Here is a 13,457-nt window from a genome sequence, read left to right as displayed (position 1 = left end):
AGCAAAAGGAGGTGGAGCCAGAATGCCACAGAGTGGTGGCTTGGGATGTTCAACAAGGAATAACCTGCCGTGGGAAATGGACAAAAAAATCGGAAATGGATTAAAAATAAATAAAAAGGGATGAGAACGGATTGACATGCTGTTAAACTGCTTTTTAATTCTGTTTCCTCCCTTTATGGTCTTGATTTATGGGCTACTATAGGTTACTACTACTAATAGTAATTAATAATTAAAATAAAATAAAATAAAATAATAAAATAAAATAAAATAAAATAAAATAAAAAATAGTTCTCATGTTTCCTCCCTTTATGGTCTTGGCTTATGGGCTACTACTAAAATGAGGCTGCATTTTAAGCTGCATTTTAATTAACTGTTCTTGGTTTTTTTCCTATTATGTTTTATTGTACTTTATATTTGGTGTTAGCCGCCCTGAGCCTGGCCCTGGCCCTGGCCCTGGCTGGGGAGGGTGGGGTATAAATAAAAAATTATTATTATTATTATTATTATTATTATTATTATTATTATTATTATTATTATTATGTTTTTTGTTAGAATTGTTTTTACTGGTTTTGATATGTGTGTCTTTTTAAATATATATATAATTTTAATTTTTCCCCCTGTTTTACAATCTTGAATACTCGTTTAAATATCCTTGAAATTCAAGGGTGTTTTAATGTGTTTTTTTGGGGGGGGGGTGTGACGGTGATCTTGGCACTGATATGGGAGGATTTGATGAGGAAATTCGGAGGAGAAGCGGTGAGGAATATTCAGGGCTGGTCTCCAAGAAAATGACAATGATCTTAGCATTGATACAGGAGAATTTTCAGATGAAATCCTGAGCGGAAACAGTGAGCAATATTTGGGGCTGATCCGAGAGAGGGACAGCAATCTTCACATTGATACAGGAGGATGTTCAGAGGAAATTGTAGCCCAACGCCTTTTGGAATAAGTTTGAGAAATCATGGGAGAGGTTTTGTGAAATATATTAAGTTCCATGTATAATAATAATAATAATAATAATAATAATAATAATAATAATAATAAGTCTTCTTCTTCTTCTTTTATTTCCGCTGTGCCAGACCAACACGGCTGCCTACCTGATGATAATAATGATAATGATGATGATAATAATATATATATAAAAGATTATGGTTATTATTATTATGACTATTATTTTATTTCTGCTGCATCAGACCAACACGGCTGCCTACCTGATGATAATAATGTTTATGATGATAATTACAATAATAATATAAATAATAATGGTGATAATAATAATAACAATAACAACAATAATGTTTTATATATATTATCATCATTATCACCACCACCCCTACAATTATTGTTGCCAAAGAGCCATAAAATAAAATAATAATAATGATAATGATAATGATGATAATAACAATAATAACAATAATATTTTATATATATTATCATCAACACCACCACAATTATTGTTGCCAAAGAGCCATAAAATAAATTAATAATAATAATAATAATAATAATAATAATAATAATACCCCACTCATCTGACTGGGGAACTGCCTGCACATAGGAAAACAGCAGAAAGTCTGCAGATTGTGGAAGTTCGGGTTGTCCCGCCTTGGCCTCATTCCCAGCCTATCAACAGATTGGGATGAGGGATCCTAACAGATATCCCAGGGTCCCTATTGCAGGGACAGCCCAAGATCTGAAGAAGCCATGGCGGTTTCCGGTTTGATCCGGGGTTGATCCCGCTTTTCCTAAGGACATTCCTATTTTCATGGGAGAAATGTTGGCAGGTATGGAATAGAATGTCTGTATTTTCATGGGGGAAATGTCAGAGGGGATGGTAGGAAGTCTGTATTTTCATGGGAGAAATGTTGGCAGGTATGGAATAGAATGTCCGTATTTTCATGGGAGAAATGTTGGCACATATGGAATAGGACGTCTGTATTTCATGGGAGAAATGTCGACAGGTATGGAACAGGACAGGGGTTGGCAATTTTTTCTAGCAGCCGGCCAGTCCAATGTCACGCAGACCTTATGGTGGGCTGGAGAAGCGGAACCGGGCGGTGGAGCTGGAAGAAGAGGCGAGGGGGGTCAAATTGTTCTCCTCCCCAGCCCCCAGCCCCAGCTTCCCAGGGGCTGCTGCCACCACCACCACCGCTGCTTCTCGTGAGTAGACAGAGTGAGCTTGTTCACTCGCTCTCTGGCCGGTAGAATAAGGTGACCAGATTTCCCCCCATGAATCCGGGGATGCTTTTCAATCTCCATGGATTTTGTAGGATTTCTAAATCTGGGGACAGTCCCCGGAAAACGGGGATGCCTGGGAACCTTACCATAGGGGCACCAGGGCGGCAGGGGCGGCGGGGGCGGGAGGAAGAGGCCGAGCAGCAGTGGGAGGAAGAGGCTGAGTGAAGACAGAACCTGAGATCATTGGCGACAAGGATGGGACAAAGAGGCTGAGCGGCGGCGGCTCGACCAATCCCATGGCGAGCCTGGATCCCAGCGCAGGGCGGGGCCATCCCTGCCGATCAAATGCCCCCGGGGCAAACCAATCATCGGTGTCGCCGAGATTTACAGATCCGGCTTCCCGGATTGAGGACCCAAATGGGCCTGATCCATAGCTGCAACGGTTCCCTTTTTAAAAGGGAAATTCCCTTATTCCAAATAGGATTCCTCGCAAGAAAAGGGAAAAGTTGACAGCTATGGCTGGATCTGGCCCGGGGGGACTTGGATTGCCGGTTCTGTTGTGTCAACGTCAGAGAGGACGGCCAGACGCCCCTGTTTCCATGGGAGAAACGTTGGCGCGGGCTAAGCAATGGAGCTCGGCCGTCCGCCTGATGACGGAGGGCCCCTCCCCCGCCTCGTCATTTCCAAGGAAACCACGGACAGAAAAACACAGGTACAGAAGGTGACGAGAGACATGGTGCCGGGCGAGGCCATGCACCTTGCCTGAATCCCACAGGAAGTGTGGTGGCAGGAGAGGGCGGTGGCAGGGAGTCCTGCTGGCCACTGCTTGCGGAGCCGTACAGTTACCACAGGCAGAGGGAGACGGTGGAGATGGCAGGGCAGGGGACGGACGAGGGGAAGACGGCACGGCGGACCGCTTTCTGGGCGGGGACCAGGACAGGAAGGACTGGAAATCAAAAGGGGGGGGGAGAAAATTCTGGGTTTTTCGGGGGGTCAGAACAGAAAGGAAAACAAACCACGTATGGGGAGAAGAGGGAGCCCTCGATCTTTGGGACAGACAGTGGAGACGGACTGACAGAGGACGGACACGGGGCCATGGCAGCTGTGAGATGGGGCGGCTGATGGTTTGGCAGGAGAAAGAGAGAGAGAAAGAAGGAGGGCACAACCGGTTGTCTTCTTCTTACCGTGTCTCTGCAGGACCTACGGCTCTTGAAGCTGTTGGCCAGCGTGGATGTGATGGACCTAAAAGTGGTTTTCATTCTAGGGCCTGGTTCTGCTCTAGCACTTGGTCTATCCTAAAACGAACATGTACATAAGCGGTTAGATCTCCGGACGGCCGCCACCGGCCGCCGCGTCTACACTGTGCCTCGCTTTCACGGACGGCCTTGCTCGCCTGGTATGCTCCTCCTGCCCTACAGGGCGGCCGGGCTCTGGAGGGCCCCTCCGAGCGCTGACCTTCCGAGTGGCCATCTTGGGCTGGGGCGATCCTGGGAGCCACCCCAGACTCTGAGCAGATCCACTGTCCTTTTCATGGATGTACCCTAATTTCACAGGACGGGGTGGGAGAGGACGCCCCTCTTGGAATGGAATCGGAAGTCCCTCTTTTCATGGAAGGGGGAGGAACCAGACACTCCTCTCCCCCAACTCCCGGAGAAATGTCAGAGAGGATGTACAGTTGCCCTCAAAACCATCCCATCCCTGGGGCAAACGGGGCAGGTCCCCACCAAGAGGGCGATTTTGGGGGTCTTGGATGGGGTGGTTCAGGTCAGAAGCACCCCAAGCATCAGTTGGAGGGGTGATAGGAAGACCCTGTTTTCCGGGGAGGAACGTCATGGTAGGACATCCATAATTTGGTGGTGGGAATGTCAGAGAGGATGGTAGGACGTCCAAATTTTGTGGGAGGAACGTCAGAAGGGGTGGTAGGACGTCCATAATTTCATGGGAAGAACATCAGAAAGGGTGGTAGGACGTCCATAATTTTGTGGGAAGAACGTCAGAAGGGGTGATAGGACGTCCATAATTTTGTGGGAAGAACGTCAGAAAAGGTGGTAGGACGTCCATAATTTCATGGGGAAAATGTCAGAAGGGGTGGTAGGACGTCTATAATTTCATGGGAGGAACGCCAGAAAGGGTGGTAGGACGTCCATAATTTCATGGGAGGAGCGTCAGAAAGAGTGGTATGACGTCCATAATTTCATGGGAGGAATGTCAAAGGGGATGGTAGGATGTCCATAATTTTGTGGGAAGAACATCAGAAGGGGTGGTAGGACGTCCATAATCTTGGTGGAAGAACGTCAAAGTGGATGGTAGAACGTCCATAATTTCATGGAAAGAACCTCAGAGGGGAAGGAAGGATGTCTATAATTTCATGGGACGAACATCTGACAGAAACTGTACGTGAGGACCTTGTATGTTGGGCGGATCCTTTTCTGGAAGGAGTGGGGGGAACGGGGCGGGACGGAGCTACAAGCAACATTGGGGTTCCTTCAGCAGCTCAGAGGGCCTCCTCTCAGGAGCTTGGAGAGAAGGGGCCCCCACTCTATTGGTGGCTTGGGAGGGGGGCGGTCCCTGCCGGTCACTGTCGCCCCCTTTCTTCCATCATCTAGAGAGGGGGGCAAGAGACTTTTTCCACCTACCCCTAAATAAATAGGATCGGGGCCTTTGGTCAAGGCAGGTCCTACGGCTGGGAGATAGAGAGAAGACTGCATCAGAAGAGAAGGGAAGTCATTGTATGTTAAGGGGGGAATGGGGGGTAAAATATCAGAATTAAAGAAAGAAACGAAAACCAGTATTGGGAAATCAAGGAGGGTATATAGGTCTCCCGAGATCGGCGGCCGGAAGCTGGGGGGCTGCTTTCCGGAGGGACCCCGGGCGGGAATCCGAGGGGGGGGTTAAATGGGGAGGGGGCAGCTGGAGGGTTGGGGGCGGAGTGGGAACGAAAGCCGTCAAGGAGGGGGGAGGGGAGAGAATCGTGGGGGGAGGTTGGGTGGGAGGCAACCAGACCTGGTTATGGGGGGGGAGGAGGCCCCCGTTTTTGGGAGGGGAACCCCATTTCTGATCCCAACCCTTTGGGCTACAGTAGAATTTGGGGTTTTGGGGGGAGGGCCCCCCGATCTGAACCCACTGTATCCTCCCCTTGGGGAACTCCATTTCTGATCCCCCCCTTTGGATTTAGGTAATTTTTTGGGGGGAGAGAGAGACCAGGTCTGGCTCCTCCGCATCCGGGTTGGGGGGGCCGAGCGGAATTGAATCCATTTCCTGCTTCCGTTCCCGATCTTCCTCTCCCACCTGCCCCCCCGGGCATGCACAGGAAAAAAGCAATTGATAGGATGGAATGGATGAAGCGCTATATCTAAATATATATAGATAGGGAGATACCCACATATAAATATATATATATATATTTACATATATTGATCCAGAGGTATCAGCGCATGGCTTGCCATGGCGTTGCGCCATGGCCGAAGAGTGACCAAAACCAAATAATAATAATAGTAATAATTTATCATTTCTACCCCGCCCATGATTTCAAATAATAATTTGAAAAGAAATGTGTGTGTGTGTGCATGTGTGCGCGCATACACACACACACACACATACATATACGTATATACATATATACATTATATATATATTATATGCATTATATACTTATATGTATTATATATTATATACGCATATATAAATTATATGTATATTATTTATATACATATATAAATAATATTTTATATATTTTTGGTCATATTCTGATCTTATTGAATACACACACAGACACACACACATATGTTATATATAGACTTATATTATATATATATATATATATATATATATTTGCTTTCGTAGATTTTCACGGGTACAGGAATGCAGGTTTTGGTGTCCTCGGGTGTCTTCCCGTGTAAAAGTTGGGGTGTCTAGGCGACGTTTCGACGAGGTCTCACTCGTCATCTTCAGGCTGGTGCTTTCGGCTTCTTGTTACTGGAACAGAGCAGGATCTCAGTGTTTGAGTTCCTATAAATACTGTTGAGGAGGTGTGGTGTATAGCCTCCAATGTTCTGGGCAGAGAGGAGGTTCCCAGGCTAGTGTGCCTTTTCTTCTTTTGTTCCTTAATTACTTGAGGGATATCTTGAGTGATTTCTTGAGTGATTTCCTGAATCCCACTTAGGTGGGTCATTAGGTGTGGATTAGTTGCTAAAGCTTTCGTGTCTTGAACTCTTGAACTTTGTGAAGAGTTTTTCTGAGAAGATGGCTGTACTGCACTTGGTTGTGCTCTGGCTTGGCTTCGTGTATAGGGGCGAGCTGTGGTTTTGTGGCCTGTGCCAGCCAGATCTGTGTAGGGATTGCAGGGGGGTGCAGCATCCGGAGGTGCCACCCTGGTTTGGCTACTGGATGGTGTCTGTAATTTATCTGTGGAGAGGGTCTGGGTTTGGGTCTGGTGTGGTTGATTGGTGATGGCGTTCTGTGTGCCTCTGGATCTGGTGTCAGATTTTGTGGGGAGGGCTAATTTCCAGATGTCTGGCAAGCGGGATGTGTCGTCACGCTTGTTCATGTTGTGAGGGTGTTTCTCTATCTCGATGGCTTCCATGATTATTCTCTTGTGGTGATGTTCCATGTTAAAGAGCAATTTGGAATCTGCAAAATTAATTTCGTGTCCTGTTTCTTTCATGTGTTGGAAAAGAGAGGAAGTTTTTTCTTCTTTTTTGACGGCATTCTTGTGTTCTGCGATCCGTGCATTTATTCGTCTGTTTGTTTGTCCAATGTACGTGGCTGGGCAGACTTTGCAGGGTATTTCATAGACCCCTTGGTTTTCCAACTGAATTTTATCCTTGGGGTTTCTGAGGATATTGGCTATTTTTTGGTTGGTGCAAAAGGCTGTTTTGATATTGTGTTTATGGAGGATTTTGCTAATTTTATCTGTAGTGCCCTTGATATAAGGAAGGAGGGCTATGCCATTGTTTTCTTCTGTGTCTTGGTTTTTGGGGGGTGTTTCTTTTTGGATTAGCTTCGTAACCCTGTTTTGCTGGTATCCATTGGCAATTAACACAATTCAGTTGGAAAACCAAGGGGTCTATGAAATACCCTGCAAAGTCTGCCCAGCCACGTACATTGGACAAACAAACAGACGAATAAATGCACGGATCGCAGAACACAAGAATGCCGTCAAAAAAGAAGAAAAAACTTCCTCTCTTTTCCAACACATGAAAGAAACAGGACACGAAATTAATTTTGCAGATTCCAAATTGCTCTTTAACATGGAACATCACCACAAGAGAATAATCATGGAAGCCATCGAGATAGAGAAACACCCTCACAACATGAACAAGCGTGACGACACATCCCGCTTGCCAGACATCTGGAAATTAGCCCTCCCCACAAAATCTGACACCAGATCCAGAGGCACACAGAACGCCATCACCAATCAACCACACCAGACCCAAACCCAGACCCTCTCCACAGATAAATTACAGACACCATCCAGTAGCCAAACCAGGGTGGCACCTCCGGATGCTGCACCCCCCTGCAATCCCTACACAGATCTGGCTGGCACAGGCCACAAAACCACAGCTCGCCCCTATACACGAAGCCAAGCCAGAGCACAACCAAGTGCAGTACAGCCATCTTCTCAGAAAAACTCTTCACAAAGTTCAAGAGTTCAAGACACGAAAGCTTTAGCAACTAATCCACACCTAATGACCCACCTAAGTGGGATTCAGGAAATCACTCAAGAAATCACTCAAGATATCCCTCAAGTAATTAAGGAACAAAAGAAGAAAAGGCACACTAGCCTGGGAACCTCCTCTCTGCCCAGAACATTGGAGGCTATACACCACACCTCCTCAACAGTATTTATAGGAACTCAAACACTGAGATCCTGCTCTGTTCCAGTAACAAGAAGCCGAAAGCACCAGCCTGAAGATGACGAGTGAGACCTCGTCGAAACGTCGCCTAGACACCCCAACTTTTACACGGGAAGACACCCGAGGACACCAAAACCTGCATATATATATATATATATACACATAAACATATATATAATACGTATATGTATGTATGTATGCATGTGTGTGTATATATATATATATTTGCAGGTTTTGGTGTCCTCGGGTGTCTTCCCGTGTAAAAGTTGGGGTGTCTAGGCGACGTTTCGACGAGGTCTCACTCGTCATCTTCAGGCTGGTGCTTTCGGCTTCTTGTTACTGGAACAGAGCAGGATCTCAGTGTTTGAGTTCCTATAAATACTGTTGAGGAGGTGTGGTGTATAGCCTCCAATGTTCTGGGCAGAGAGGAGGTTCCCAGGCTAGTGTGCCTTTTCTTCTTTTGTTCCTTAATTACTTGAGGGATATCTTGAGTGATTTCTTGAGTGATTTCCTGAATCCCACTTAGGTGGGTCATTAGGTGTGGATTAGTTGCTAAAGTAAACTAATCCACACCTAATGACCCACCTAAGTGGGATTCAGGAAATCACTCAAGAAATCACTCAAGATATCCCTCAAGTAATTAAGGAACAAAAGAAGAAAAGGCACACTAGCCTGGGAACCTCCTCTCTGCCCAGAACATTGGAGGCTATACACCACACCTCCTCAACAGTATTTATAGGAACTCAAACACTGAGATCCTGCTCTGTTCCAGTAACAAGAAGCCGAAAGCACCAGCCTGAAGATGACGAGTGAGACCTCGTCGAAACGTCGCCTAGACACCCCAACTTTTACACGGGAAGACACCCGAGGACACCAAAACCTGCATTCCTGTACCCGTGAAAATCTACGAAAGCATATATATATTTATATATATATATAAATGTTTTGGTCATATTTTGATTTTTTATTTGACTTTTATTTTATTTTATTTCTTAAAATTGGTATTTATTGAACAAAGAAATCTTCCCACTCGCCTACCTTCTAGCATTGTACTAGTGGCCGGAGGGTTCCTCCTGCGGAAAAGTCTTACATTGTCAAACGGATCTCTGGAACGTCAGCTTTCCTCGTCGGCCGTGGGGTGGGGTGGGATGGCCCCCACCCAAAAAATGCTGGACCCCCCCACATCTCGGCCAAACCCCAAACCTTGGACCGCACCCACCATCAACCCAGGGAAGCGTTTCTCCTCTCTAGAAAGTTGGCAAGTGAAAAATGGCAGTGACAATTGCACTCGGGATGCCCTACAAAATTCGGGCCTGCCTCGTTTGGGCGGCGGAGGGGGCAGGACACAGGGATGGACAGACCCCAATTGACAGGACGACCCTATTCCCATTGTAGGGAATTTAATAGGATGTCCCTATTCCCATTGATGGGGATTGAATAGAACGCCCCTATTTCATTATTGGGGATCGAATGAGATGCCCCTGTTTCATTATAGGGGATTTAATAGGACGCCCCTATTCCCATTGTAGGGGATTTAATAGGATGTCCCTATTCCCATTGTAGGGGATTGAATAGGACGCCCCTATTTCATTATAGGGGGTCAAATAGGATGCCCCTATTTCCATTGGGGCATTTGCCCCCCTATTTAGGAGGGTACGGGCCCCTCAAAGGCCTTCCCAGGATGAGTGGGGCAGTGGGGTTCCCCAGGGGTCATCCGAACCAACCCTCCGCCCTCTTGGAAGGAGCGACTCTTATGGGGTTCCCCCAGCCCATAAGTGGGAGCCACGGAGCGGGCGTCCCCCTAATTCTACTCCCATTTGGCACCGTAGTGACTGTTGGGGTGAAGGAATGGGAAATGGAAAAGGACCTCCAAATTAAAAAATGGAAATTCAAAGACATCCCACTTGTTTTGGTGTTTTTTCCGGCGGTTTTGTGGGTTACCTGCCCCCCGCCAGAGGTCTCTTCTTCCCCCCAAAATGGCCTCTTCCTACCTGTAGGTTCTTCCTCCAGACATTGACGGCGGCAAAGGCCAACTGCATCTGCTTCCGTCGGGCGTCCTTGTGCCTCTTGTAGGCAATTTCGATAAAGATCAGGAAGATTCCAGCCACGATCCCACCGGCCACCAGCATGAAGACACCTGGGAGGGGTCGAAACGCGGGAGGGAGAAGGGTCAGAGAGCCGGGTTCGAAAGAAGCGCACACACACACGCCGCCACCACAGTCGAGGGTCGTCCAGGAAGCAGAGTGAGAATTGTAATCATGGCGGCAATCATTGTGATAGTAATAACGATGGGGATCCGGAATAAGAATAGGAATCACAAATGACAATTGTAAGAAGAAGGATAGCGATAGCGATAGGGATACTTGCAAATGGTGGTAGCAGCAGTAGTAGTTAGAAATGCCAATAGTAACAATAACAGTAATATATATATATAATTAATAATAATAATAATAATAATGTGAATCTAAGTTTGGCAGTCGTCATCATCATCATCATCCATCATCATCCATCCACAAACACCACCATCATCTCAATATTCTTATTCTTAAGAACCAGGCTAAGCACTGGACATTTTGTGCCTTGCCTTGGGTTGGACTGGATGACCCCGGGGGTGGTGGTGGTGTCCCTCATGCCCCTTCTTCTCTGATCCCTGAGGGGAGGGAGCTCCAGGGGGAACGGGGAGGTCTAGGAACCCACCTGCCATGTTCTCAAAGGTCAGGGTGGCCGGGGCATTACTCCTTGAGTCGCACTCCTGGTACCTCACCCACGTCTTGTCCAGCTCTTCCATGAAGCCATTTTCGTGGAGGCTGTGGGACGGGAGGAGAGAGCTGAAGCGGGGAGTCCCACCATCTTGAATAAAATATGGATTGGGGGGATGGGGCGGGAGGCCAGGTGAAGCCACGCCCGCAACCCTCAAATCTCTTACGGGAACCTAAGGGAGTCCCAGGAAAGGCCAAGGTCTCCAGGAGACCAACTTGGACCAAGAAGGCTCCTTGGCCATCTTTGACAGACCCAGAGGAGGTCAGGCACAACCCGACTCCCTCTTTGATGCTACTGGGTTTGATCCCAGAACATCCCGATTTTGGGGGGCGAGGAACGTTGGAGGGGCTGGCAGCTTTCCGGTTTGAACCCTGGATATCCTATTTTCCCGATTTCCCCCAGAGGGGATGCCTGGACCTTTCTCCCATGAAAACAGGTCCTCTTGTGTTTCTCCTCCGGAGTGGGAAAGGGAAGTTCCGGGATCGATCCGGGATGCTCGGAGGGTCTGGTGTTCTCCACCCAACCCCAACCCCCTTCCCTGGATCATTCCCGCGGGCGGGGGAGAGGGTACGGACTTGAGGATGGCCAGCGAGACATTCTGCTTCCAGGGACTGTCCTTCCTCATTCCGATTCCGAATCCAGACCGGAAGAAGAGTTCTCCAGTGGTCACCAGGTCGCACTTCTGGGAGGCTTCGAACTCCAGGACAGCAGAGTCCCAGATGAAGGCGTGGAGTTTGCTGGGTGGAGACACAAGTGGGAACAGTAACCAGGAAAAGGGGGTCGACTTCAGTGCTCCCGGCAAATTCCAGAAGCCTTTCCTCCCCCTCTTCCGATGGAGGATTTTTGCAGGATGAAGCGGTCCCGAAAGGAAAGGATCAGAAATCCCAGCAAATTCTTTCCTGAGAAATTCCTGCCAAACCTTTCCTGAGATATTCCCGCAAAACCTTTCCTGAGATATTCCCACAAAACCTTTTCTTAGAAATTCCCGTCAAACCATTTCTGAGAAATCCCGCCAAACCTTTCTTTAGAAATTCCTACCAAACCATTGATTAGAAATCCCAGCAAAACAATAAATTAGATTGCAAAATTTACGAGAAACCCAGCAAAACCACTGATTAGAAATCCCAGCCAAACAATTTCTTAGAAATCCCAGCCAAACATTTTCTTAGAAATCCCAGTAAAATGTCTTCTATATTTCTGCAAAACGATTTATTAGAAATTCCCGCAAAACATTTTGTTTAGAAGACGCAGACATTTCTTTGAAATCCCAGGAAAATTTCTTAGAAACCCAGCAAACATTTCTGAGATATCCCAGTCAAACAATTTCTTAGAAATCCCAGCCAAATTTATTGGAAATCCCAACAGAATTTCTTAAAAATCCTAGCCAAATTTATTGGAAATCCCAGCAGAATTTCTTATAAATCCCAGCCAAATTTATTGGAAATCCCAGCAGAATTTCTTAGAAATCCCAGCCAAATTTATTGGAAATCCCAGCAGAATTTCTTAGAAATCCCAAACAATTTCTAATAAATCCCAGTCAAACAATTTATTAGAAATCCCAACAAAATTTCTTAGAAATCCCACCCAAATTCCTGCAAAAATTCTTCGACTTTGCATTGGCTTCAAATCAGTGGGTTGTTAATTGGTCGAAATTCATGGAAATTAACTGGCCGAAAAATAAAAATGGAATCCCATAATCCAACGCCTCTTTCCCCATTGGTCCCCCACGTCCTCCCAGCCCACCCTCCGGGAAAAGTCAAAGGAGTCCAACTCACTTGTCCCGGACGGCCTGGATGGCTTCGGCGGCGCTTTCATAGTTATGCTTCTCCATGTGGCGGTACATGGTGCTGAGCTCCACCTGCCGGCGGAAGTAGATGTCCACCGAGCTCTGCTTGACCGTGGCGTAGATGAATTTGTCAGACGGGTTGCGCAGCTGGGAGAGGGGAAGGTAGGACATCCGTAATTTGGTGGGAGAAACATCAGAAGGGGTGGTAGAACGTCCACATTTTCATGGGAGAAATGTCAGAAGGGGTGGTAGGACGTCCATAATTTCGTGGGAGATATGCTAGAGGCGATGGTAGGACGTCCCTATTCTCATGGGATAAATGTTAGAGAAGATGGTAGGACATCCATATTCTCATAGGAGACATGTCAGAGGCTTGGTGTTCTCCTTCCATGCTTACCCTGGGATCATTGATGCCCGTGATCCGTTCCTCGGGTCTGTCCAACACCAGGAAGGCCGCCAGGTTGGCAGTGTAAGAGGCCACGATGATCATGGCAAATCCAGCCCAAACCATCCCCAGGATCCGTGCGGAGAAGCTCCGGGGAGCGCCTGGAAGAGATAGGGCAGTTTGGGATGGTCCTCAAGCATCTGAAGGACTGAAACCCTGGGGAGATAGACCTCACCCAAGCTCTCTAGTGCCGCCCCTCGAGAAGACCATCTAATGAGGGAAGGACCCAGAGGGGAAGAAGTTGAGTAGGACATCCCTATTCTCATGGGAGAAATGACGGAAGTCGGAGAAGATGGTAGGACGTCCATATTTTCATCAATGTAAAACGAGATGGTAGGACCTCCATATCAATGTCAAAGGGGATGGTAGGACGTCCATATTTTTATCAATGTCAAAGGGGGTGTTAGGACCTTCCTGTTTTCATCAAGGTCAAAGG

General features: G+C 47.1%; 1 protein-coding gene and 1 long non-coding RNA gene across 9 annotated transcripts in view; one reads left to right on the top strand and one right to left on the bottom strand.

The window, feature by feature from the left end:
- Nucleotides 1–13,457, bottom strand: part of LOC310659693 (glutamate receptor ionotropic, NMDA 1) — a 31,814-nt gene that overhangs the window by 3,659 nt on the left and 14,698 nt on the right. For 3 of the 7 annotated variants that reach the window (XR_014502935.1, XM_083403356.1, XM_083403357.1), the window contains 6 exons: nucleotides 12,974–13,122; nucleotides 12,566–12,723; nucleotides 11,366–11,527; nucleotides 10,728–10,837; nucleotides 10,022–10,167; nucleotides 3,360–3,470 (listed from right to left, as the gene is read on the bottom strand). Coding sequence is in view for 5 of the 7 variants with exons in the window: in XM_083403356.1 (XP_083259482.1) it covers nucleotides 3,360–3,470; nucleotides 10,022–10,167; nucleotides 10,728–10,837; nucleotides 11,366–11,527; nucleotides 12,566–12,723; nucleotides 12,974–13,122 (836 nt within the window). In the remaining 2 variants the exon portion in view is untranslated. Of the gene's footprint in view, nucleotides 1–3,359; nucleotides 3,471–4,711; nucleotides 4,859–9,068; nucleotides 9,104–10,021; nucleotides 10,168–10,727; nucleotides 10,838–11,365; nucleotides 11,528–12,565; nucleotides 12,724–12,973; nucleotides 13,123–13,457 lie in introns of those variants that run through there. The other 4 variants (XR_014502936.1, XM_083403358.1, XM_083403360.1 and 1 more) reach the window with 3 other exon arrangements.
- LOC310659761 overlaps nucleotides 1–13,457 on the top strand; it is a 34,612-nt gene that overhangs the window by 11,678 nt on the left and 9,477 nt on the right. The window lies entirely within an intron of this gene.

This window comes from Podarcis tiliguerta, assembly GCF_965153285.1.
Source record: "Podarcis tiliguerta genome assembly, chromosome: 11".
NCBI lineage: Eukaryota > Metazoa > Chordata > Lepidosauria > Squamata > Lacertidae > Podarcis > Podarcis tiliguerta.
Note: the sequence above shows the minus strand (reverse complement) of the source record. Positions and strands in the feature narration are given on the sequence as shown.